Source organism: Strix aluco, chromosome 2 (genome assembly GCF_031877795.1).
Source record: "Strix aluco isolate bStrAlu1 chromosome 2, bStrAlu1.hap1, whole genome shotgun sequence".
NCBI classification, from domain to species: domain Eukaryota; kingdom Metazoa; phylum Chordata; class Aves; order Strigiformes; family Strigidae; genus Strix; species Strix aluco.
In genome coordinates, this window is record NC_133932.1 from 6,303,614 (window position 1) to 6,324,943 (window position 21,330).

At 47.6% G+C, this 21,330-nt stretch overlaps 1 protein-coding gene across 7 annotated transcripts; it reads left to right on the forward strand.

Moving 5' to 3' along the window:
- Window positions 1–100: 100 nt before the first annotated feature.
- Window positions 101–19,640, forward strand: CTC1 (CST telomere replication complex component 1). 7 transcript variants are annotated; one of them, XM_074809009.1, is made up of 24 exons: window positions 1,802–1,867; window positions 1,946–2,094; window positions 4,623–4,869; window positions 5,756–5,952; window positions 7,582–7,726; window positions 8,091–8,393; window positions 8,562–8,690; window positions 9,025–9,251; window positions 11,344–11,518; window positions 11,603–11,803; window positions 12,036–12,162; window positions 12,364–12,478; window positions 12,681–13,143; window positions 13,489–13,578; window positions 13,873–14,016; window positions 14,303–14,373; window positions 15,152–15,261; window positions 15,595–15,760; window positions 16,012–16,098; window positions 16,183–16,342; window positions 16,818–16,882; window positions 17,804–17,966; window positions 18,089–18,215; window positions 19,161–19,640. In XM_074809009.1, exons 1-24 carry the CDS (start codon window positions 1,847–1,849, stop codon window positions 19,337–19,339), a joined length of 3,861 nt encoding a protein of 1,286 aa, XP_074665110.1. In that variant the 5' UTR covers window positions 1,802–1,846; the 3' UTR covers window positions 19,340–19,640. The 7 variants fall into 7 exon arrangements, with proteins under 7 accessions (XP_074665137.1, XP_074665110.1, XP_074665146.1 ...); XM_074809036.1 differs by lacking the exons at window positions 1,802–1,867; window positions 1,946–2,094 and adding an exon at window positions 101–166; XM_074809018.1 differs by lacking the exons at window positions 1,802–1,867; window positions 1,946–2,094 and adding an exon at window positions 2,204–2,487.
- The last annotated feature ends 1,690 nt before the right edge of the window (window positions 19,641–21,330 follow it).

A 21,330-nucleotide genomic window follows, 5' to 3' on the forward strand; every position in this document is an offset into this window, starting at 1 on the left:
GCTTTCCTCAAAAATTGACACGGGCGAGCTGAAGAAAAAGAACCGAAGGTGTTTCGCGTGGCTAAAACCGACAGAAAACACACGGGAGAGGAGTCAAAGGATGGTCACTGTCATCTTAAAACTTCCTGACACATGAGGGTTTCGCCTTTCGGCCGTACTTTTGATGGTAAGTTCACGGGAAACTTAACCGTGTAGTTGTAAGACAGTAACTCTGCGTCTTAACTGCCTTGTCAGCACCAAAATAATTTTAAAGATAGGTGCTTAGCAGCCAAAAGTAGCTTATTTAGAGTATATATACCCATCCTGTACTTTTTCATTTAAAACACACATTTTCTTGCACACTCCAACAAACCAGCGGCACTGACACTGCAAAGATAAGTGGAGCGTATGTCACATTCTGCATGAGCTCTGCTTCACATGCTCATAACGATAGCATTTAGAAAAAATAAATATACAATAAGGAATAAGTGGCTAAACGATAACGAACTCCCCTTAATTTGTTGCCCGTTAGTTTCAGAACTGCTTCCACTCAAGATAATGAGCTGCATGTGTTAAGTTACCTGGTCTCAGCTGCTCAGGGCGACAGGAATTGGTTGTTAGTTACCACAAGAGCCTGGCATCACGAACAGGAGGGCCCGTGGAGCAGCCCCAGCACCTATCTTCCAGCTGTCAGTTTGCAACAGGGAACACTCCCCACTGTTTTCCACAATTCTCTCTGTACTACAGCCAACAGCTCAGCTGCTAAGCGTTGTTTTGGATGAGTATGTCCATTTCATGGGTGTAAGTCCAAAACACCTGTACAACGCACTCTGCACTGCCGGAATTGCTGCAGATAAAGCCAAACACCTCTGCAGACTGTGCCTGCTCCCGAGTCACTTATGTGCTGTATGGAAGCCACCAGTGGTGCGTGCACAGGGACAAAATAACGAGCGCCGTGCAGCTACACAGCTCTCTTCCATACTTTGGGCTTGGAACAGCTCTGACTTTCCAGCAGCAGGTTCCAGGAGGGAAGGAAATAGCAGAATAACCTGTTATCAGGGTGCAGCCACCTCTGGGGAGAGAGATGAAAGAGATTTACCAAGTTTTGTCTAGTTCATTTCCTTGCCTTGACCAAGGCCAATACAAAATTAGCCCCTAAAGGAAGAATTCTTATGAACCGATGAGTACATTCTATGGAGGAGTGAATCACTTTTTTAATGGATTGTTTCAGATTTATCACAGATGAGTGGATGAGGCATACCCTTCAATCTTCATGCTTTGGCCTTCCAAAAAATAGAAACAGCATTTCTCTAGAACCACACAAGTGTCAGAGAAGTCCCCATAAACCCTCCCTTTCGACTCTTTCCGCCACACACTTGACACATTAACGTCAAACGCATCAGCTTCCACTTCCCAGCCTTCGCCAGAACTGGCAAGCCCACGCCACCCTCCCCCTCACCGCCGCCGCCTCCCCGCGACCTGCCAGGCCTTCCGTGGTTCCCGGGGCTCCGTGGCTATGTACCACCCAGGGGACCGAGCCCAGCTCCTGCGCTCCAAGATTTCAGCTTGTCTGTCAGCGCGGCCGCTCTACTCCCGGGTTCCCGTTTCTCGGCGGTCCCGGTGAGCGGAACACCTCCTGCCGCCGCTCCGAGAGCTTTTACCTCAGGGGCGGCCGCCGCGGGACCGCGCGCCGCCGGGGGGGCGGGGGGAAGCGCCGAGCGGGGGCGGCGATTGGCCGGAGGGGAGGGAGGAGTCGGAGAGTGACGGGCTCGCGTCTCGGCGGCCCCTCCCGGCGGGCTCTGCGCGTTTCCCGCCGCCGCGTCGCCGTGGCAACCCCGTGAGCCGTGCGGCCCGGCCGGGCGCTGTCATGGCGCAGCCCAGCGTGGCGGTGAGGGACCCAGGGCGGGGGCTCCGGGCGCCTTCCCCGCCGCACGGCGCTGAAGCCTCGTTTCTCTGCTCTCTCTAGGAGCAGCGCTGGCTGCAGGCCGCTCGGGACTTCGCTCGCCGAGCGCTCCCTGCCTGCGAGGGGCCTGGCGGGCCGGAGCCGCCGCCGCTGGAGGCGGTACTGCGGTGCCTGCGGAGCGCGGGCGGCGGGGATCTGCCGCTCGGCTATAGGTGACCGAGAGGAGGGGCGGAGAGGGGTGAAGGGTCGGAGCGGGGCGGGAAGGGGGGGTTCTCTCCGGGCCCGGTGCCCGCGCTCATCCCTCGCGCATGCGCAGCACCTTGCGGAGAAAGGCCCCACCACCACCCCCGGCGCAGGGCCCGGCCGCAGCCACCGGCCGGTGGAGCGGAGCCGGCGGGGCCCTCCCGGGAGCTCGGCACAGCCCTCCCGGGAGCTCAGCACCGCGGCTGCAGGAGCAGCAACAGCAGCTGCCGCCGGCGCCAGGCGAGCGCCAGTCGTTGCTGTGCGATGGCAGCCCCGGATGCTGGGTGTGGGAGGGATGTTGTCGAGGATGGGGTAACCACATGCGTTCTCTTGGCTTCAATGCGCCGCCGATCGCTCTTGCGGTATGATTAAGCACCGTATCCGCCAGTCTGCGGTAGGTAGAGCGTGTAACCAAAGTAGGGCATCTCGCTGAGAACGAGCTGCTGTGCTGCACGGTGTTTGCACGGCGGCTTCCCGGCGGGAGCCTGTTAGTTGGCTCAGGAGGCTGGTGCTGGGCATGGTCTGCGAGGCCGTTGGGCAGCAGAGGTCAGCCTTCAAGGGTGTGCTCTCACAAAGCGGGAATCTAGGGTAGTCTGGCCCGTATTTTAGATGGTCAAAGGCTTTTGGGTGGTTACCATCATGAAAAACATGCAACTTGCAGAGAGAGATCCAGATTGGAAGGTTTAACTCACCAAATCTATCCAATCTATTTCTTTCTTGCTCCAACGTATGGTGGGAGAATGGCTATTAAAACCCCTGGCACAGCTGGCTTGGGGACAAAGGTCAACTGGATTTGATTAAGGACTAAATAATTTTATAATAATAGCTTATAAATATAGGTGGTAGGGCCTTCACACCAGCTAAACTGATCTCATCTACATATTTTTTCTGTAGACTATATTCTACTGTACTTTATCCAGAGGTTGGTTTTTATTCAGGGGAATTCGTAGAGAAGAGTTTAAGGTGGTTGATACTTGTCTTGTATGAGGCCAGTGGTCTGTTTGTGAGCAGTGTACTACATCCACAGCTGACCATCAAGCTCTGGAGCACCAGAAGAGAGTCCAGAAGAGGGTTCAGTTAGTTCTCTGTATGTGATAACCAGGACCCAGTGTACTGCTGTAGTTTTGTTTTCTCACAAAAAACAGTCAGCACATGTGATGAAAACATGAGCAGCACTGTGTTCTCCTTGTAGATCATAGATATCAGTATTATTCCCAGTGCTGCTCTGTCTCTCAGGGTGGAGCAGTTTGTTTATGTCCTTTTCAGCTAATCTTTCTCCTGTTCAGATTCCTGCCAAATACACAAGTATCTGCATAAATTTATCTCTTTCTTTTTTCATATATAAATACTATTTATTGCTGATGCAGACCCATCACTCGTCTAGACTGGTTTCTGGCTTTGAACCTTTGATACTTGACTAATCCAATGAAACTCTTCAAATTCATACTCTCTGAATTTGATTATATCCTGCTACTGAGCAAGTGGGTGTTGTGAATAGAGCTCCAGTTTCACAACCTAAAATTGTCAGTGAACCTTGCTGGAAACAAGTAGCAAATCACTAGCTGGAGACCAGTTTGTATTCGTTCTTTCAGTGTTGATGTTAACATGGAGAGAGGACTTTTGTTAATTCTCTAGCATAGAGAGCCAGGATGTAAACAACAACGATGAATGCTGCCATGATCATATAAACACTGAAAAGGCTTAGAATCTACTGCGGATGCTGCCTAGTTCTCCCATATTTGGTACTGCGGCCAGACAGATGCTGAACTGCGGATGGCTTCACATCTGGTTGATTGGATGTTACATCTCCTTCTCCCCCCTCTCCCCAAAGCCAGGAGGGTAGGTGGAAAGACTCAGGGCTAGCTTGGCTAGTGAAGGCCTAGTCTAATAATCTGGCTTGGTGTCTCTCAGCTTTGTATTGTGTACGTTATCCACAGGAGAGAGTTTGTTCCAAAACTATCACGATCTTCATCTAGAAGTTGTTCAGCCTTGCTTTTACTACAGTTCAGTGATTTTAGCACCAGATGATGGAATTAGTCTGTATTTACCTGTGTTTGTTACTGATATGTAAACTGTGTTGAGCAGTTGTTGGGGTTTTCTCACAGAGTCTCCCATTCAAGCCAAAAATGTCTGAACTAATAACTGTTCTCCCTCTCGCCTCCCCCTACATGTACTTGAAAACATGTTCCATTTTATCAGCTCTCAGTTTTATTTTTTTGTTTTCAAGTCTTCCACATGCCTGCTCAGGTGACCATAGTAGCAAAGGGTGTCTCTTTTCAGAGAGGATGTTCAAGCGGAACATGTTGACTGAGCTGAGAGAGATCCTTGATAAATGCCAGTGAATGGGTTGATTTCTTCCCATGTGGTAGCATCAGACCGTGCCAATAGCTAAGGCTCTTCTGACTTAGTCAAGCTTTGTCTACTGCAGCAATCGCTGTAATTTCCAAACTTTGCAGACCAGGTTTTTTCTATAGTCTTGCTTTTATTTTCATTCCAGTTTCATCTCCATCTCTGACCTACAGCGTCAGCAGTGCATGCCGTGCTGCAGCCACCTGACCTGGAGCACTAATGAATTCAAAGAATGGGCTCATCAAGGACAAGGTTTTTTACCTGTGCAGAGTCCTTTACCAAGGACTTACCTGATCTTGGTTGGCTATTTAACAGATGGAAGGCAAGAGGGCGATGCGAAGTTGGTAGATGGTTGCCTATACGTGAAAGACAATACTGGGATAATTCCTTGTGAGGTATGTTCTCAGTCTGAGGGATTCTGTCTTTATTCCTACTTCTAGGGCAGTGCCACAGATCACCAGGGCCTTCAGATGATCTGCCAAAGTCTGAAGTGAGGGAAATAACCCATCTGTGTAACAGGCAGGAAAAGAGCAAGCTCAGATCCTGGGGAGAGGATAGAATGTGTCAAATCTGTCATCGCTAGGAGAACAAATACTGAATGCGCTGGCCTGGAAAAAAGAGACAGCCTAATGTGCAGTTCTGTTAAATTCTCAGCAGTACGAGGTGGCCTGGGAGAACTGAAGGTCATAGCACTACCCTCTATTTGTTGAATTCCAACTAGTGGAGCAGAAATAACTTTCTGGAGAGTTGTACTGGGTGTTCAGTGATGCACTGATGACATACTTTCAGGAAATAACAGCTTGCATGAGAGTTGAAGTTCATTACAAGGGGAGTCTACGGTAACCCCTAGAGTGGTGATGAAAGAGCATTGAGGTTGGGCTTTTCGAGGAGTTGAAGACAAAAAAAAGTTATGTCGGTGTGAACTTCTAACTGAAAACACAGGGGAAAAGAAAGCAGGTGAGACTTTTAGAGAAATAGTCTGAAAATAACCAAGCCTTGCAGTGAATTAATTATCACCTTGCCGGGAGGGTGTGACTGTAACCCAGGAACAGCTAGCTGTAGAGCTCAGCAAATCCAGATTTGCATCTGTAAGGACAGAAGCTCTCCAGTGGGCAGAGAGCGGGCAGACAACAGTGCTCTCATTTAGTAATGAGGCCCCGCAGTAGAACAAGAGCTTGTGGTGTGCATGCAAGGGCAAATTAGTAACAAACATTGTAAGTAAAGCTGAGAAAACGTACCATAACTCATCCCAAGCTTTTATCTCATTATCTTTTGTCTTAGCTCCTGCATTTTGAACTTGAGTGGCTGGAGTCACTGTTCCTCTTCCCAAGCTGGTCGTATATACCACAGACGGATCGGAGCGCAGCAGGGTACGTGGAAATCCTGGCGGATCCAGTGCCAGTAAATCTCCCAAAGGAAGTGTGTGACAGCATTCCAGTCACCCACCTGGCATCCCCCGAGCCACTGCTCACCTCCAGGTAAACACCTAGCGTGCTCCGCTCCGTCGTAGCGCGGTTGCTCTGGTGTGGCAGATGCTGTGAAGAGCACTTGGCTTAGGAAGAGCCAAATTCTGTGTCTGCCTGAGGTAGAAGCAATATGGTGAGCGGTGGAAGTAGAAGTTAGACAATAAAGCTACTTTTCATTAATCAGCTGTTTCCCAGGACTTTACTGGAAGTTTTTATTCTGTATTTGGACAAAATGAGACAAATTTTAATTATTTCCTGATGTATTTTGATACTATAGAACAGACGTGAGAACAAAGTGATGATTCAGCTTTCACTGAAGTTAAAATTCACTCTTCTGATTAGCACAACTCTTTTTTTTTTAATTTACAGTGAACCAAAAGTACTATTGACAATAATTATAGATTCTAATATGAAATTGATAGACACCACCAGTGAAGTTCTTATCAGATTGCTGAGATAAGGTGCCAGTTAAATGCCAGCTGATAAAAGTAACTGTTGTCTTTAGTGAAAATAATACTTACATTATGTGAAAATGTAGCCAATGGAATTCCAAATCTTACTGAAGTTGATAATTTCAGGTTGTGCTAGGTCATGTTTTATCTTCTTGAGTAGAGAATTCTCTCTATACTCTCTATAATAACAATAAAATGTCAGTCTGCTTTAGTTTCTTCTTTTATTTTGTTCTAATCGTGTTTATCTGCTTGTAAGAAACTTACTTTAAGCGTGTTTTATTTAGCTCAACAGACCTTTCTAAACAAGAAAACTATTTCCATATTTCAGTGTACACCCTCAGGTTTTTAACATAAAGCTCCTCTGCTATTGCCTGATATCTGACCAATTTTCCATGTTCCTTCTTTAAAAATCTTACCAATAAAGTGCTGGTACTAGTGTGTGTGGACATCCTGGTATTTCTTTTAAAAGGAGTCATAAAGTTGGATAATGTTTATATGTTTTAGCATCAAGAATGGGTTTGTTTAGAGTGACTGGGATGGTTATATTCCAGTCCAGTAGAAGTTGAAAATGAAAATGACAAATGAAATGACAAACATTTGTTTGTTTGAAATGAATTTTTTTTTTCTTTTTTTGAAATTAAAGTTTGAAGTGACAGACAGAAATGACTAAAGAAATGTCACCTCTCTCTCGTCTCTGCTTTCAGTTTTGCTGCTCTTTCACCCTGTGCCAAGTTTGTTAGGAAGACTCATTGTTACTTTCAGGCCTCTTTTGTTTATAGAGCTTCCACAGTGTCACATTCCATGAGTCTATAAAGCTGAATTCTGCTTTCTGCTAAGAATTGCTTGTGACTTTTTTGCTTTTGACCTATAATTAGCTTCCTGTTTGTGGAAAAGCTTTTTGTAATCTGGCTGTTTTCTTGGAACATAGGAATTTGTTCAACACAACCCTGCTGTGTTCAAATATTAAGGTTTTTTAAAATGTCAAAGGGATTTCGTATGTAAAAGTTAAAGTAAGAATTCTGTAGCCAAAAATTGTTCTGAAAACCTCTTGGAGAGATGGTCCATGTTACCTTGTTGGATCCTTTACTTCCAGAAGGTGCATGCTGCATATTTGTTTATTTTGCTTTTGAGATACTTTCAAGTTCTTCTTTCATCTCTGATTTCCCTTGCCTCCTCAATTGCCCTCTAGGATTGCATGTAAGAAAAGATCAAAGCTTGCTCTGGCAGGTGAATTGGTCAGACTCGGGCCTCTCCTTTGTATTCACCACAAGACATTCTTCTTTCTGTTTCTGAAGTGCCTCACCTCAGCTGTTTGGGTCCCTGTGCTGGTGCAGGTAAGTCCTTGGAATTTTGCTCACAATTTCACCATCTGTAACTGCGTATGTGCTAGTTGGTTAATTCTTTGAAGCTTGCCTTTGACTTCCCGGTTCGATTTATTCTTTCTTTTACTAGTGATTCTTTTTTTTAATTTAATTCCATGCAACCTACAACAGTGCTTGTATGAAGAAGTCCAGTTCTGTGCCCTGCAGAAATACAGCCCTCCTCCCTCATGCAGACATCTTGCAGATATCACCCTTTTGCTAAGAGTGTGAGGCAGTCCTCTTGAAGGAAGAGGTTTTTGGGTGGGGTTATCGGGGTTGGGGAGAATATTTTCCAGTGCAGGAGATGCTGATGTCACTTTTGGTTTCTCTACTCTAGAAGCCCAACCAGCTGGCATGGCATCATATCCTCCAGTTGGGTCACAGGTACACAATAACAAGCCTGAGTATGTCCAGCCTGAAGAAATCTGGACAGAAGATGTTTGTCACCAGTGTTTCTTCCTGCCTTCTGCCCTACTGTGCAGAGCAGGTGAGGGAGCAGCCACTGGACAGTGCTTGGCAAGGAGAATCCACTCAGTCTTCTTCCCTTGAGACTGCTGAGCAGCTCAGTGGCTCCTTGGAGCTGGGAGTTGAAGAGGAGAGGCCAAGATCAACCAAAGAATCCAAGATCATCTCCTATGTGGTAAGGATTCGTAGGGTTAGCCTTCACCCACTTGCGCTCTAGGGTTTCCACTCCTGGCCTGCAAGGTCTTATTTTCATCATGAATTTATTTCTTTATTGCTCAGGCCTAGGAGTCTCTGTTCTGGGACTCTCTACACTCCTATAACTTCCTGTTTGCTTTCTATTTAGGGAACTGTCACCAAAATACTCAATGGCCAAGCTGGTCTCTTTTTACTGGATAACAAAGTCTGCTTGTGCCTTGCTTACCAGCAGTTGTTGAATTTTGCACGTGGACTCCGACCAGGAGCATGTGTGGAAGTAAGTGGAGATGAGGCATAAAGCATTCAGTGGAAAAGACTCAGGCCCTGGGGATGGCTCGTGAGTGTGTGGGTCAGCAGAAGACTATGGGAACATTGGAATTATTTCAGCAAGTATCTGGAGCAAAATTGGGGATCTTACTGTCTAGGTTTGGTCATGAGAGTCAAAATGATTATTATATGATTCCTTCCTAAGCAGTGCTAGGTTTCTCAGGCCCATTGGGTTTACAGACAATCCAGTAGAGTGACAAAGGATTTTGGATGGGGTGATGGATTTGGGGAGCGGTCGTAGACGAGTTTTCTCTTCTCTGAAGTTGTGTGTCTGTGTATCTCAGCTCATCGATGTCCACCTCCTGCAGAAGCCTCTGGCATCCTTCCCTTTCATTGTACTTGGTGCTTGCCTGAGCAGCACTGTTGTGCTGAAGAGTTTTTCAAGGCTCAGTACCCCCTACCAGCCACCAACCTCTTCGGGAAATCTCTACTTACAGCTGCTCTTCCGCTACAATCTTGGTATGCCACTCTACCTCTGGCTGGTGAGCCTCCTGGAGACGTTTGAGGAGAGGTGAGGACAGTTCTTCTGAAGTCAGGCTGTGTGTAAATGTGCTTTGTAAGCTACCTGGGTGTCTTCTGGACCAAGGGTTCACAAAATTACTGTGCTTGGATATTAATAGCAGCAGCAATCGCTTCTGGTTTACTGGCCTAAGTAAGCCATTTATCTAGATTTCACATCATGTCCAGTCGCTTGTACCTTGCAGTTGCTCTTAGGAGAAAATCCTGGATGTTTTTCAAGTGCGTGTGCCATAAGCCCACAGCTCTCGAGAGGCTGCAGCAGCCCAGAGCATGTGCTCACGTACTCCTGCCTAGGAAGTTTTGTCCTGAACTATGGAAGCACTGTAGGGATATCTGCCTGCCAGCGGGGTTTGCTTGGCCAGTTGAGGTGAGCGCTGAGGCTGGAGCTGGAAACTGCTGCTACAACCAAATCGCAGAATCATCTAGGTTGGAAAAAACCTTGAAGATGATCCAGTCCAACCATTAACCTCACACTGACCGTTCTCAACTCCACCAGATCCCTCAGCGCTGGGTCAACCCGACTCTTCAACCCCTCCAGGGATCGGGACTCCCCCCCTGCCCTGGGCAGCCCATTCCAACGCCCAACAACCCCTTCTGCAAAGAAATACTTCCTAACAGCCAGTCTGACCCTGCCCTGGTGCAGCTTGAGGCCATTCCCTCTTGTCCTGTTGCTTGTTCCTTGGTTCAAGAGACTCATCCCCCCTCTCTGCACCCTCCTTTCAGGGAGTTGTAGAGGGCCATGAGGTCTCCCCTCAGCCTCCTCTTCTCCAGACTAAACCCCCCAGTTCCCTCAGCCGCTCCCCATCAGACCTGTGCTCCAGACCCTGCACCAGCTTCGTTGCCCTTCTCTGGACACACTCGAGTCATTCAATGGCCTTTTTGTAGTGAGGGGCCCAAAACTGAACCCAGTAATCGAGGGGCAGCCTCACCAGTGCCGAGTCCAGGGGTAAGATCCCTTCCCTGTCCCTGCTGGCCACGCTAGTGCTGATACAAAAATTACAAAATCGCAACTGAGATAAAGGCTCTTTTGTCCTGGCTGCTCACAGGAGCAGCAGCAGCTGCTCAGCATATCACTTCGAGATATTCTGAGTGTGCACATGCATTTGAGAGCCTCTGTCTTAGCAGATTTTCCCACACGTGCTTATCTCTGGGTCTTCCAGATGGCTTCTTGCTCTCCCTGATGGCTGCATTCTGTTCACATAACAGCTGTGGGCCAGTTTCTGGGTTTACTTCTGGGTTCTGTTAGTGAAAATATTTGTGTTTGTTCTGGAATAATTATGGTTGATCACTGTAACTGCTGCCTTGGACTTTAAAAACTAAAATGTATATATTTAATCTCAGGCAGTAAAGTAGCAGTTTACGGAATGCTCAGTCTTCCTGTGCTTTACTGGCACTGTGGAATTTTTACCATGCTTTTCAATAAAACAATTTCAGTTTTGCCCTGGGAATGATGCTAGCTATAAGTTTCAATTTTTCTTAGCTCTTTCACTTTCTTTAAATGGGATTGCTAAGTCCTGCTACTGTTTGAAAATTGTTCCAGTGAGTTAGTTGCTATCTCTTTTCATTTGAGTTCACTTTCTTATTAAGTCGTATTTTGACTGGCAGTGTGATCACTTCCAGGCATTCAAAAGCAGCGAGTTAAACTTCTGAAAGGAATGCAACGCAAGGGAAATACTGGAACAAGAGCAGTCGGTGGTTGTTTTGTCTGGTGATTTTTTGCATCCTGTAAAAGAGACCCAAGTACACCTAATATGAATAATTATATCAAGCTTAGACAAAATGCATGTGTGACTTAGAGGGACATTATGTTTGGATGGTTTGGGTTTTTTTGTCCACTTGAGTTTTGAGACTTTGCCAGTCTGTCCATTTCTGTATATTTTCCTGTTCGTTGTCTGCTTGCCTGACATAGATCTGCATCGCTCTCAAATGTTCCTTTCTAGTAATCACTTCATGTTCTTTTTGTGCTCTCCTTAGTTCTTCTACACAGCACATTCACTCATAACAAGCAGAGAGAATCCCTGTCTTACTTGCAAAACTCACTAAAAAGCAAGGACTGCTAATGCTTCTGTCGTAATTTTTTTCAGGTTTTCCTGTTTCTTTGGGCGCCATCGACTGTTGCTTAGCTCTACGCACCGAAACCCTGGAGCTGCTGAGAAGTTCCTTGTCCCTCTTCTGCAAGCCGTGGTGCCAGATAGAGTGGAAGCAAGAGATATCTATAATGAAATCCTGGAAAAAATACATCACTGTCCCCTGCAGAAGGTGAGTAAATGCTCTGTGAGGTGTTTCTTGTTCGTCTGATGGGAAGAAACTCCGCTGGTTCATTCTTTCTTTCTTTTTTCTTAGTATCTGAGCCTGAACCCCCCATGCCAGGCCCCATCTCTGTCTGTAGTTTGCCGTGTGGCAGAAGAGAAGAGCTGGGAAGGCTTCAGTCCATCCCAGCTGCTCTCCCCCTTGGAGGCACAGCACATGGGCACCCAGGAGCTGAATCGCAGACTGGCCTGGTCCTACTGCACACTCTCAGCAGGAAGTTTCCAGCCCCGCCTGGTAAGTACCTTGTTCCCATTCCTGTCTGTGTCTTGAGAGTTCCCAGTTCCCCCCATGCCTTCCGGCACTGTTTGATGCCCACCTGTCCCTCCTGTTAGGCAATGACACTGCTTTTCTCATCTGTGGTGTGTTGAACACAGGCTGATTTCGGGCTGCTCTACGCACACTTTGATTTATGGCCTTCAAAGATGGGAAGTGTTTGATGCTCTTTGCAGCTTCCTTGCTGTTGCAGATACTACTGGGTGTGCTGAGAGTCTCCTCCAGGAGCAGTTCCCTCCAGCTGCAGGACAAGAGCAGCGCCCTTCCTTGCGTGATATCCCATAAGGATGGTAGCCCCTTTGCCCGTACAGCTCTCATAGGTATGTCTCACTGAGCTGAATTTGAGAGTGCTGAGCTTTTGCTGTTCTGCCATCCAGCTCCCGAACAAGGAAGAGGAGACTTGGTATGGAGATGCTGAGCTGTCATTGCCTGGCCTCGTGACTTTAAAATGAGGAAATTGAGCTGACTGGTTTTGTGTTCTCTTTTTATTAACTCAGCTCCTTGCTCTGATGTGTTTGCAGGATCGCTCTTGCAGGTGGAAAACTATCAGCTTGTAGTGGAGAGATTCCTTCAGACTGATTTTCCCTCCTGGGAGCACCTGGCAAATCTGGAGCATGTGAGGGAAAAAAAAAACAGGTGAGTCCCTTTATTCAGTGCACAAGTCAAATCATCACTCTCCAGTTCTACAGCTATTTTGGACGATGGTAAAGCTGCTTATCAGCATAGTATCTGTCCTTTGCTGTTGGCAGAAAAGGTCATCTTTATCAGCAACAAACCCACTGTCTCCATTTTGTTCAGAATACACCCAGAATTTCACAGCTACCTTTTGTTGTTTCAGTGTCTACGTGCAGTTCTGCTTTGAGGATGTTCAGGTTCTCCATGCTGCTGAAGGACAAATCCAGAAAGCCCTTAGGAGTGGAAACAGCTCTTCTTTGAGGAGGAAGGCTGATGGCAGCTTAACATCTGAGCTGGAAACCCCAAAGGCAAAAATGCTGAAATTGGAGGATCCTAAGCCAGATACTCACCGAGATGAGAACTGTCAGGGAGGCCAGAGCAGCGCTGGAAGAACCAGCTGTGTATCTCGCCTATTCGTGGTTACCCAGAAAGAGGGTCTTATGTTACGCAATTATCAACTACACAGAGAAGAAGATGGAGAAGGATGGGAGCTGCAGTGCAGTTTCCAATCCACGGTGTTGTGGCTGGGCAGACCTCAGCTCTGGAGCCACCCCAGAGAAACTGGGAATCTACCAGAGCTGGAGGAGACTGGCTGCGATGGAGAAGAGGACCTGACACGGCAAGAAGTGAGGCAGGAGGCAGTTTTGGGGTGTGATTTGTTGAGGCTGGGAGCTGGCTTCTCAAATAATTATGTAGATTCCTAATCAATGGGAAAATGATTTTTGTGTTGGATACAGATGTATGTTTATGCAGGCAACTTCCTTGTGCCACCCCACGGGAGTTGCATCTCCTCTCTGTCACATTTCTGTAAATGCATCTACCTTCTCATACCCTTGATGGTGCTAACCTTACTTCTCAATCAAGATATCCTCTGCTGGGCTTGCTCTCTCCTTCCTGTATTATCAATTTCCTACCTTTTTCCTAACATTTCTCATCACCTTTTCTCTCTCTTCCCTCCCCTCCCCCGCCAGGTACTGCTGCTCTTTATGGGAAAGTCTCTACGATGGTTTCCATTTCTGCACCTGGATGGGCTGTATCGCTTCATTGTGCCCTGCTGCTCGGTAAGAGAGAGGTTGTCTTGCTGTTTCCTCTTGGAGACTTTTTCTGAACTGCCACGTGGGAGTCGAGGAGTCAGAGGGTGACTAAACTCTTTTCGAGGCTTGGAATTCCCGTCCATCTTGCCAAGGAACTGCTTCAGTTCTGTGTTTGTTTAAAATTCTCAGAGCTCTGACTTCAGTGGATTTTTTAATTTTTTTTTCTTTAAACCATCATCCTTCAGTGGCCCTTTTTTCCCATATAGCTTTCATCTCCTTCCTTTAATAGTCTTTTTTCTTGCCTTATCGCTCTTCTCTCAGGACTTGGAAGTGTTTGACAAGCTCTGTTTTCCATCTGTGCCAGCAAAGTTCCTGAGCAGGTCATCCTGCCCACTGTGCCTGCCTGTCCAAGATACCTGGCACTTACAGCATGAGACATGGATCTCCTGTCTGACGGAGCGCCAGGTATGCGGTACCTTATTGCTCTGGGCTTTCATGGGCGACTTGTAGAGCTCTCCAGAGCTAGCCAAAAAATTGTCGATACGGAATGTCTTGTTTATGAGACTGTTCTGCTCCAAGCTCCATCAGAGGCTGCTGCTGGGCTTCACATTTTCCTGCCTCAGAATTAATCTGGGGAGGAAGTGTCAGTTGTTTGACGTAGCTCTAAGCACGCAGAGCTTGCCTTTACTGCTCTGGCTGGGGACACCTATAAACTGCAATCCATCTCAGGCTGTGTCTCCCCCACTTCTAGCTGGCAGCGAGGTCGGTGCTGACAGGCATGGACCAGAGAATTTCCTCCATTCCAGAAATACTTCACAACAGGTATGTTGGTCTGCCCCAAATTACCTGTGGCTATGTCTTTGGGGAATGTGTCTGTATTCCTCGTTATTGGAGACAGTACTACATTAAACAGTGATGAGTTATCCACCCTAGGAATATGGTTTGGAAATCTTCCTGTGTGCAAGTAGTCCAGACTGTCCCCATCCCATTTATCAAAACTAAAGGGATAGCAGGTGACAAGACTGCAAAATGGTGTCCAGAAGTTTGAGCTGCTACTGGTGTGGACTAGGTCCCAAAGGCCTCTGCTAAATTCCTCTCAGAAGTGGAAACAGGCGCAGCAGGGAAAATGAGGCTAAATATGTGATGGTTTTTGTTTTTTGGTTGTTTTAGCATAGACAAATATTAGGGTTAGAAGCTTTTCTGTTCAAATCACATTAATCTGGGGTGATATGTGTGCACACTGAAATCTTCACCAGTGCCTTATGGTAAACTGAGTTTTTCTTTGCTTGGCTTTTTTCTCTAATTAAGAAAAACAATTAGGAGTTAAGCAGATAGGAAGGCTATAATGCTTTTCCCTTTTTCTTCTTCGCTGCTGAGCCTGAAGAAGCAGAAAGTGAGTTAAAGGGGCCTGTTGTCGCTAGGTGGGGTAGGCTGCAGCAAGCTGCCCTTGGTCCAGTAGCTCAGGTAGTCAAGGGCAGGATCCCCTGAAACCAGGCTCAGGCAACAGCACTCCACCCTGTCCTTTGTGGTGGCCTTGAAGTCAGGCCTTCTTCTGCTGCCTTTGTCTTCAGCCCAGACAGAAATCCTGGTCTGCTCTCAGTTTCACAGGTTCCCTTGTTTCTTTCTCTGGTGAGATAGTGGAGAGGACCTTGTGTGCCTCTCCCAAGAATGAGAAACCATCCGTGACTGTCGGCCTTCGAAAGCAGAAAGGTGAGATTGTGACGGCCTGTGAGGTAACAACAGATTGATTCTTGCTTCTTTCTGTTTCAGAGGGACAGGTCACTTGGCTAATTGTGCTCCTGTATCTGAGAATAGTGGAAGCGTGCCAGGATGTGGCATCCCGTTGCACGTCAGAGGGCTGGGAAACTGTATGCTGCATGCGTGTTGGGGATGGGAATGGGAACAGTGTACCTGGAAAATGTGTGAGGTGGAAGAGTGATAGCCACTAGTGATAGTGATGGGAGGGAAAACACCTCTAGCTCAGTGACAGACTGTGCTACCTGTGTGTGAGCTGATGGTGCGTGTGGTTGTGTGCCTCCTCAGGGAGTCTGCTAGCTGCTGATCACAGCCTCAAGCTCAGCGTCTCGGCTGCTCCAGACTCCAGTGTTGTGATGGACATTTACATTACTGCCACCTACCTGCAGCATCTCTGGGGTTTGCTACCTGGAGCCAAGATCCTCTTCCAGAACTTGGAACGCAAAATCTCAAGGTACCCCTGTCTTTAGAGCCCTGATCTAGGCTGCAGCTCTGACCTCTCTTACTGTCTTTGAAACTGTCTCTTAATCTCTCTTCTCATGTGGCCTTTCCTCATCCCTTGTCCATACCTTTGCGTCTCCCAATCCCTTACTATAAATTATTTTCCTGCCACGTTACAGATGAAGATCAGCCCAGCCATCCCAAGAAAACTGAGCGGTTTGGTTTCTACGAGCTCTTTCTGACATCTACTCTCTCATATTGCAGATTCCATAATGTTTATTGCACATACATTGCCTCCAGCTGTGTGAGCATCATATCTCTGCCAGCTTCGCACCTACCTTTTCCTTCCAGGTGAGCTCAGGGTCTGTTCTCACCTTAACAGCGTCCCGAGAAAGGTTTCTTGTTCCAAGCTTCTCGCGTTCCTGTTTCTTCTAGTCCTGCAGGAGAAGCCTCATCCCCCTCACTAGTGTTTCTATCCAGCCTGCAACCTCACCTGCAAAACCTGCCCCAGGCACGGATTTTATGCCACTTGTCCTGTGTACGGACTCTGTCCCTGCAGTGGGTTTGCTCGCTTTGCAGCAGCATCTTCAAAGAGGTATTCAAGCTCTCGCAGAGAGAATTTGTGAGAAGCCTTGAAGATTTTCTACTCTGACACATCCTTTGCTACCATGTAGAAAAAATAAGAGTTCCTACGCCAATTCCGAAATCTCTTTTTCCAGTGTCTGAAAAGGACTTGGATGATAGAAAGGGACCAGAGTGACAACTGATTAGATGTATGTGTCTGATACCAGGCAGGCTGGCAGCTGGGACTGGGGGTGAAGTGAGGACATTGAAGGGGAGACTCCTACTCTGTTAATGCTCTGCTTTTCCCATGTTCACTGCTGTTGGGGTTCAGCACCTTGCAGCGGGTGTTTTTTCTCCCCATACCTTTTCCCAAGACGGTCATTGCAAATGCAGTGAAGTTCTTTAATCCTTTGCATATTTAATTAGGGGAGGGTTAAAAGAAGCAGTGGCCCTTCCCCTTCTCTTGCACCTGCCCATACTTAGCTGTAGCTTTACTCTTCCTTCAGGGGAGGTGCACCCGACACAGTCCACCATGTCCATCACACACAGGCGTGAGGCAAGCTAGTGCATGGTAAGCTCCGAAGGGATTGGGTGTGGGAGTTGGTGGGTAGGAGGGAACAAATTACGCCACAGAGGGGAGGGGAAAAATCCCATCAAGGATGGGACATGAACAGAATAGCAAAGACAGAAGTTAGAACTGTCATGTCTTCCCAGACGTGAACAAACTGAACAGGAGCCAGCAGTGTGCCCAGGTGGCCAAGAAGGCCAATGGCATCCTGGCTTGTATCAGCACTAGCGTGGCCAGCAGGGACAGGGAAGGGATCTTACCCCTGGACTCAGCACTGGTGAGGCTGCACCTCAATGACTGGGTTCAGTTTTGGGCCCCTCACTCCAAAAAGGCCATTGAATGACTCGAGCGTGTCCAGAGAAGGGCAACGAAACTGGTGCAGGGTCTGGAGCACAGGTCTGATGGGGAGCGGCTGAGGGAACTGGGGGGGTTTAGTCTGGAGAAGAGGAGGCTGAGGGGAGACCTCATGGCCCTCTACAACTCCCTGAAAGGAGGGTGCAGAGAGGGGGGATGAGTCTCTTGAACCAAGAAACAAGCAATAGGACAAGAGGGAATGGCCTCAAGCTGCGCCAGGGCAGGGTCAGACTGGCTCTTAGGAAGTATTTCTTTGCAGAAGGGGTTGTTGGGCGTTGGAATGGGCTGCCCAGGGCAGGGGGGGAGTCCCCATCCCTGGAGGGGTTGAAGAGTCGGGTTGACCCAGCGCTGAGGGATCTGGTGTAGTTGAGAACGGTCAGTGTGAGGTTAATGGTTGGACTGGATGATCTTCAAGGTCTTTTCCAACCTAGACAGTTCTGTGATTCTGTGATTCTACGAAACCTCCCTTTCTCTTTACCGAGATCCACTGTCTGGGTCACGAGCCCTGTGAGGGAGCCAGGCATGGTCCTGACCTCTCTCTGCATCTTGGTCTGCCTGCTCTTTCCACAGGGTGCTGGTGGAGGACGGAACAGGTGAAGCTTTGGTGCTGTGCAAGAACCAGCACGTGGGAGCAATGCTGGGCCTGAGCCTGCTCGAGTGGGAAGCTCTGCAGAACTGTGTGCAGAGCAGGGGCAGAGTGACCATTCAGCACGGGGAAGCTACTGGCACAGGGGTGAGTGGTTGTTGCGGCAGCGACTGCAGCGTGCTGGGCTGGAGGCTCAGCTGGACTGGATTTCCCTTGGCTCTGGGTATTCCAGTGACTCCCTGCCTGGCAACACACCTTTCCTTCCTCAGTGTGTAGAGGAACCTGAGGATCTCATTGCTTGCTATCTAAGGAACCTGTGCAGGAGTCCTCTCATCTGTCGCCCTATCCTGCTGGATTTCAGCCTAAACAGGAAGCCCTCCAAGATCCTGCAGCCTGGTAAGCAGGCACTGTTGGCTTTTGTAATATTTAGTGTGGGAAGGAAGGGAGGAACCATCTCATCAGGCTGGGGAAGGAAAGCTGCTTTCACTGCCCACAAAGCAAGATCTTTGGAGGATTTCCGTGGAGTTTTGAATTCTGTACGATAGAGCTAAGGTGTGTCTTAGCAGAACCATGGTTACACAAATACAGAAATAATATTATAAAAGTCACTATCTACAACAGTATTGTATATGAATTTTTCTACTTTACACAGAAGCATAGAGCTGTTTTAGAGCAAGGTTCCCAGTTCTTGGATGGGGGTGGGATTCTGGCCAGCCAGAGTTATTTATTGCGCAGACCTCTCAAATCAAGTGGGCTTTAACTTTAGTCAGGACAGCAGGTAGAGTCAAGACTAGGCCTGGAAATCATCCCCGTGGCCGCAGAATTTAAAGCGCTAAAGAGTTTTGAATTCATGGTTGCTGATGTCTGAGCTCCTGCTGCTGCAGCTGTGCAGCTGCTGTGTTAGGGAAGAATTTTCTTAGCTGCTTGTGCTAACACTAGCGCTTGCGTGTGAGTCCAGATGCTGCAGGGGTGGATTTGCTAAGCTCACCAGAGGATGCTCTGCCCTGGAGATGTTATTTTTCAGCTATCATGTAACCCTGTCTGTAAGGCCAGGTTGCTGATCGAAGATACAAAGCTGGGTGCATCAGCTGTGCAAGCAGTGCATAGTTCACAGCATTTCACAGTGTAGAATGTCTGTTTCCTCCAAGTTGGAGGGATTCTGGCCAAATGCATTCATCTGCTTACATCCTGGATCCATGAATCACACTGTCCTTTGGGGTTTAGTAGATGCCAAGCAGCTGCTGCAAGGCCTTCCCTCCCCCAGCAACTTCGACAGCTGTGGGCTAGAACGGAGCAGGAGCCTTGTACTGAGTTGTTCCAAGTTGTGTCTTTCCCTTTCAGTTCCACTGCAGCTGAGAAACTTTCGATGCGGTGAAGTGGAGTTTGTGTCGCAAGTGGGACCTCGGCCAAGCCTGCTGTGCCTGAATGTGGAGGAGGTGGAACAAGGCACCTTAAGCTATCTGAACAGCGAGAGGATTAGGAGAACATCTAGTCACTGCCAAGTGGTAGCTACTGCTTAACAGCTCTCCCAGTGGGATAGGAATTATGGAAATACCTACTGGGATTGGGAGGTTTTTTGACTCCTTTCCCATGGGAGGACAGGCCTGTGAGCGCAGGGTGAAGGGTGCATTGAAGAAGCTGCTGCGACTCGTGGAATTCCTGACTGGTCATTCTGGACCGTTGCCACCAGCGATACTGTGCTGTGTTTTGGAAGAGAGATGTTCAATACTTCCTACATGATAGAGGTTGCTTTGGGCCTAGGGCATACACAGGTGTGTATTTCATGTGGTAGTATCTACTAAATAAAGCTGTTAAAATACAGTTTAAATAACACCGTATCTATTTTAGTATTAGGGCTTTCTTGCTATATTGGGGAAATGAGGCAGAACGTAGATCCTCGGTGTATGAGCCAGAGCCAGGCATTATGCGGATCATTCACCGTCTTCGTGCAAAACTGTACAGTTGCCACAAGGGACAGTCTTCTTAACCCAACTGAAATTATTAAAATGATGTTTTTAAAGCATTTCCTTCCTCCAAGAAGAGAAGGGAAGTAAGTTACTGTTTGGAAACCAAATCATGGTACTAAATCACAGGACTGTATGGACATTATTTTGCAGCTTAAACAGCAGTGTGAACAGTACATGGGGCTGGTAACAAGAGGAAGGCAGTGAGCTGTGATACAAAAAAAAAAAAAAAAAAAAGGAGTCTGGAGCACATGTGTTATGAGGAGCGGCTGAGGGAACTGGGGGGGTTTAGTCTGGAGAAGAGGAGGCTGAGGGGAGACCTCATGGCCCTCTACAACTCCCTGAAAGGAGGGTGCAGAGAGGGGGGATGAGTCTCTTGAACCAAGGGACAAGTGCCAGTACAAGAGGGAATGGCCTCAAGCTGCGCCAGGGCAGGGTCAGACTGGCTCTTAGGAAGTATTTCTTTGCAGAAGGGGTTGTTGGGCGTTGGAATGGGCTGCCCAGGGCAGGGGGGGAGTCCCCATCCCTGGAGGGGTTGAAGAGTCGGGTTGACCCAGCGCTGAGGGATCTGGTGGAGTTGGGAACGGTCAGTGTGAGGTTAATGGTTGGACTGGATGATCTTCAAGGTCTTTTTCCAACCTGGATGATTCTGTGAAATTCACATGTTACAGGCTTGCCTGTCTGTTCCTGATCAGGAAGGGGATGGCTGCAAAGCCACGTGCCAGTAGCCACTGTGGCACGGCAGACGAACCAGTGCAACACGTGGGAGGTCACCATTTGAAGTGGTTCCTCTCCCATCTGCTTGCAGTGATGACTGAGTGTTCTGCACTTGCTTTTGGCAAAATAAGATCCAGATCCTTCATCTTGTGCTGTAGGCTAGTAAATTCCACACACAATTACTTCCTCACCTTATTCCTTGTGCAGAGAGCATAATTGAACAGCTACTGTTTTGGGGTTTTTCAGTCCCCCTGCCTTTCCCCTTTCACCCTTAGCTTGAGCCTTATATTAAACTTCAGGTAGTGGCTTTATTGAGCATGTGTCAAGTATCTTCCCTCAAGGCCTGCTGGCCGCTTCTGAGACCAAAGCATGAGAGGCACAAGACCTGACAGATGCCACCATTCAAGAAAGTTCTGAGACTCCATCCTTAAGAAAGTTGCCAAAACAGCTTAAAGCAAAGGTCTACACAAGTTTTGCTGTGACAGTCCTTTTTTCTGTGGGCTCTTTCTGTGAAATGGTAACAATTTTGCTGAAGCTTGCCCTCTGCCCTCCCCAAAGAAACAAAACAAAAAAAAAAGCAAACAAAAAAAACCCCTTTCAGCCTGAGGAAAATGTTGACTGTAAGTGATGTAAATTAAGAGATCAAAATCTGATTTAAAAGTGCAACTGAAAGTAGTCCTGTAATATCAATAACATAGTAGCAGACAGAAATAGATAGGAAGTGCCAGATAACAGACTTACTTAAAAACAAAAAAGGCAAATTTGTCTCTCTTGTAACTATGTTTAATGACTGTTTTTACTTCTGAATTTGAACTTTTCAGTAGTATCTT

What these genes read in the sequence shown, in the direction of transcription:
- CTC1 (XM_074809009.1), top strand. Translation starts at nt 1,847, where the DNA reads ATGGCGCAGCCCAGCGTGGCG. An exon ending in GGGAAGCTACTGGCACAGGG is followed by an intron (nt 17,967 to 18,088) that starts GTGAGTGGTTGT and finishes TTCCTTCCTCAG; the next exon opens with TGTGTAGAGGAACCTGAGGA. An exon ending in CTCCAAGATCCTGCAGCCTG is followed by an intron (nt 18,216 to 19,160) that starts GTAAGCAGGCAC and finishes TTTCCCTTTCAG; the next exon opens with TTCCACTGCAGCTGAGAAAC.